The sequence below is a fragment of the Limulus polyphemus genome, unplaced genomic scaffold (assembly GCF_000517525.1).
Source record: "Limulus polyphemus unplaced genomic scaffold, Limulus_polyphemus-2.1.2 Scaffold951, whole genome shotgun sequence".
Classification (NCBI taxonomy): Eukaryota; Metazoa; Arthropoda; class Merostomata; order Xiphosura; family Limulidae; genus Limulus; species Limulus polyphemus.
In genome coordinates, this window is record NW_013666561.1 from 287,842 (window position 1) to 289,060 (window position 1,219).

General features: G+C 34.5%; 1 protein-coding gene across 1 annotated transcript in view; it reads right to left on the reverse strand.

The window, feature by feature from the left end:
* Positions 1-1,219, reverse strand: part of LOC106461400 (uncharacterized protein C45G9.7-like) — an 11,451-nt gene that overhangs the window by 6,564 nt on the left and 3,668 nt on the right. Inside the window, exon 3 of the mRNA XM_013921220.2 lies at positions 134-211. Within this exon, the coding sequence (XP_013776674.1) occupies positions 134-211 (78 nt within the window). The remainder of the gene's footprint in view (positions 1-133; positions 212-1,219) is intronic.

The window sequence follows — 1,219 nt, forward strand, 5'->3', positions numbered from 1 at the left end:
AAGTACAAAAAAAAATACACTTTTACATAAGTATAAGTTGCATTTTAATTTCAGTCACTTTAGTTTTCTAACTTCTATTATGTTAATTGTAGACTGGTTCCACTATTAAAAGATAATAATTTTTCTTTTTTACCTGAAGGATTTTGTCATGAATTTTTAGTCCACTTTTCTCTGCTGGGCTGTCATCATAAACTTCTGTCACATAAATACCCTGATAACAAAAGAACAACCAAAATATGTGGTCACATTATTATTACAATCACAAGTCAAACACACAAACCACACCCATAACTTAAAATTGTAAACACCAAGTAAATAATGCCAGAAGCAAACTGTGTATGTAACAACAGTTCAATCATGACAGCTTTTCCTTTTCAAACTTAACACGCTCATACACAGAATCACCAAAATATACTGAAAAAAAATTAACTAGTTTTGTTGTATTTTGACTATTTGCTTTATTAACATAATATAATATTTTGGGACAACGTGGGACCTATTGGTCTATCTCGGCTGTTCCATCCTCAAAACAAAATTAAAATGATTAAATAAAATAAATAAAAAAACCCAGCACTTTTCAATCTTTTCTTAAACTTACTTAAATTTACTGCCTCTACAACATCTGAAGGCAACCCATTCCAAAGACCAACCACCCTCTTAAAAAAATAAAACTGTCTTAGCTGAAGATCACTCCTACCTTGCAAAAATTGGTGCTACTATAGCAACGGTCTACTAGGACTTTAACACTATAGCGTATGGTCTACCGAGACTTTTTCACTTAGTTAAATACAGGTCAAGTCAGGTGGGGTCTTCTATGATCCCTTTGGGGTAGGGGTAATAGGGTCCGGTGTGTCCGTCAACTACGGATACTGCGGCAGACCGCAAGCTATAGTAGCACCCCAAAATTTATATTTGTGTCCCCTAGTCCTACTATTCTCATTGTTAAATATAAAAAAAGATGATCCATCAACACTATCAATTCCATTTACAATCTTAAACACCTCAATCAGAAACCCCCCTAACTTCTTGTGTCAATAAAAAACAATGAGAGATTTAAGTCTTTTATCGTATGACAACCCCTCCATCCCAGGCACCATTCTAATAACCTTTCTCTGAACCCTTTCCTTCAATGTCCTTCCTAAGGTAAGGAGCACAAGACTGAACACAATATTACAAATGTGGTCTATCCAGTGACCTGTACAATGAAAGTATAACCTCT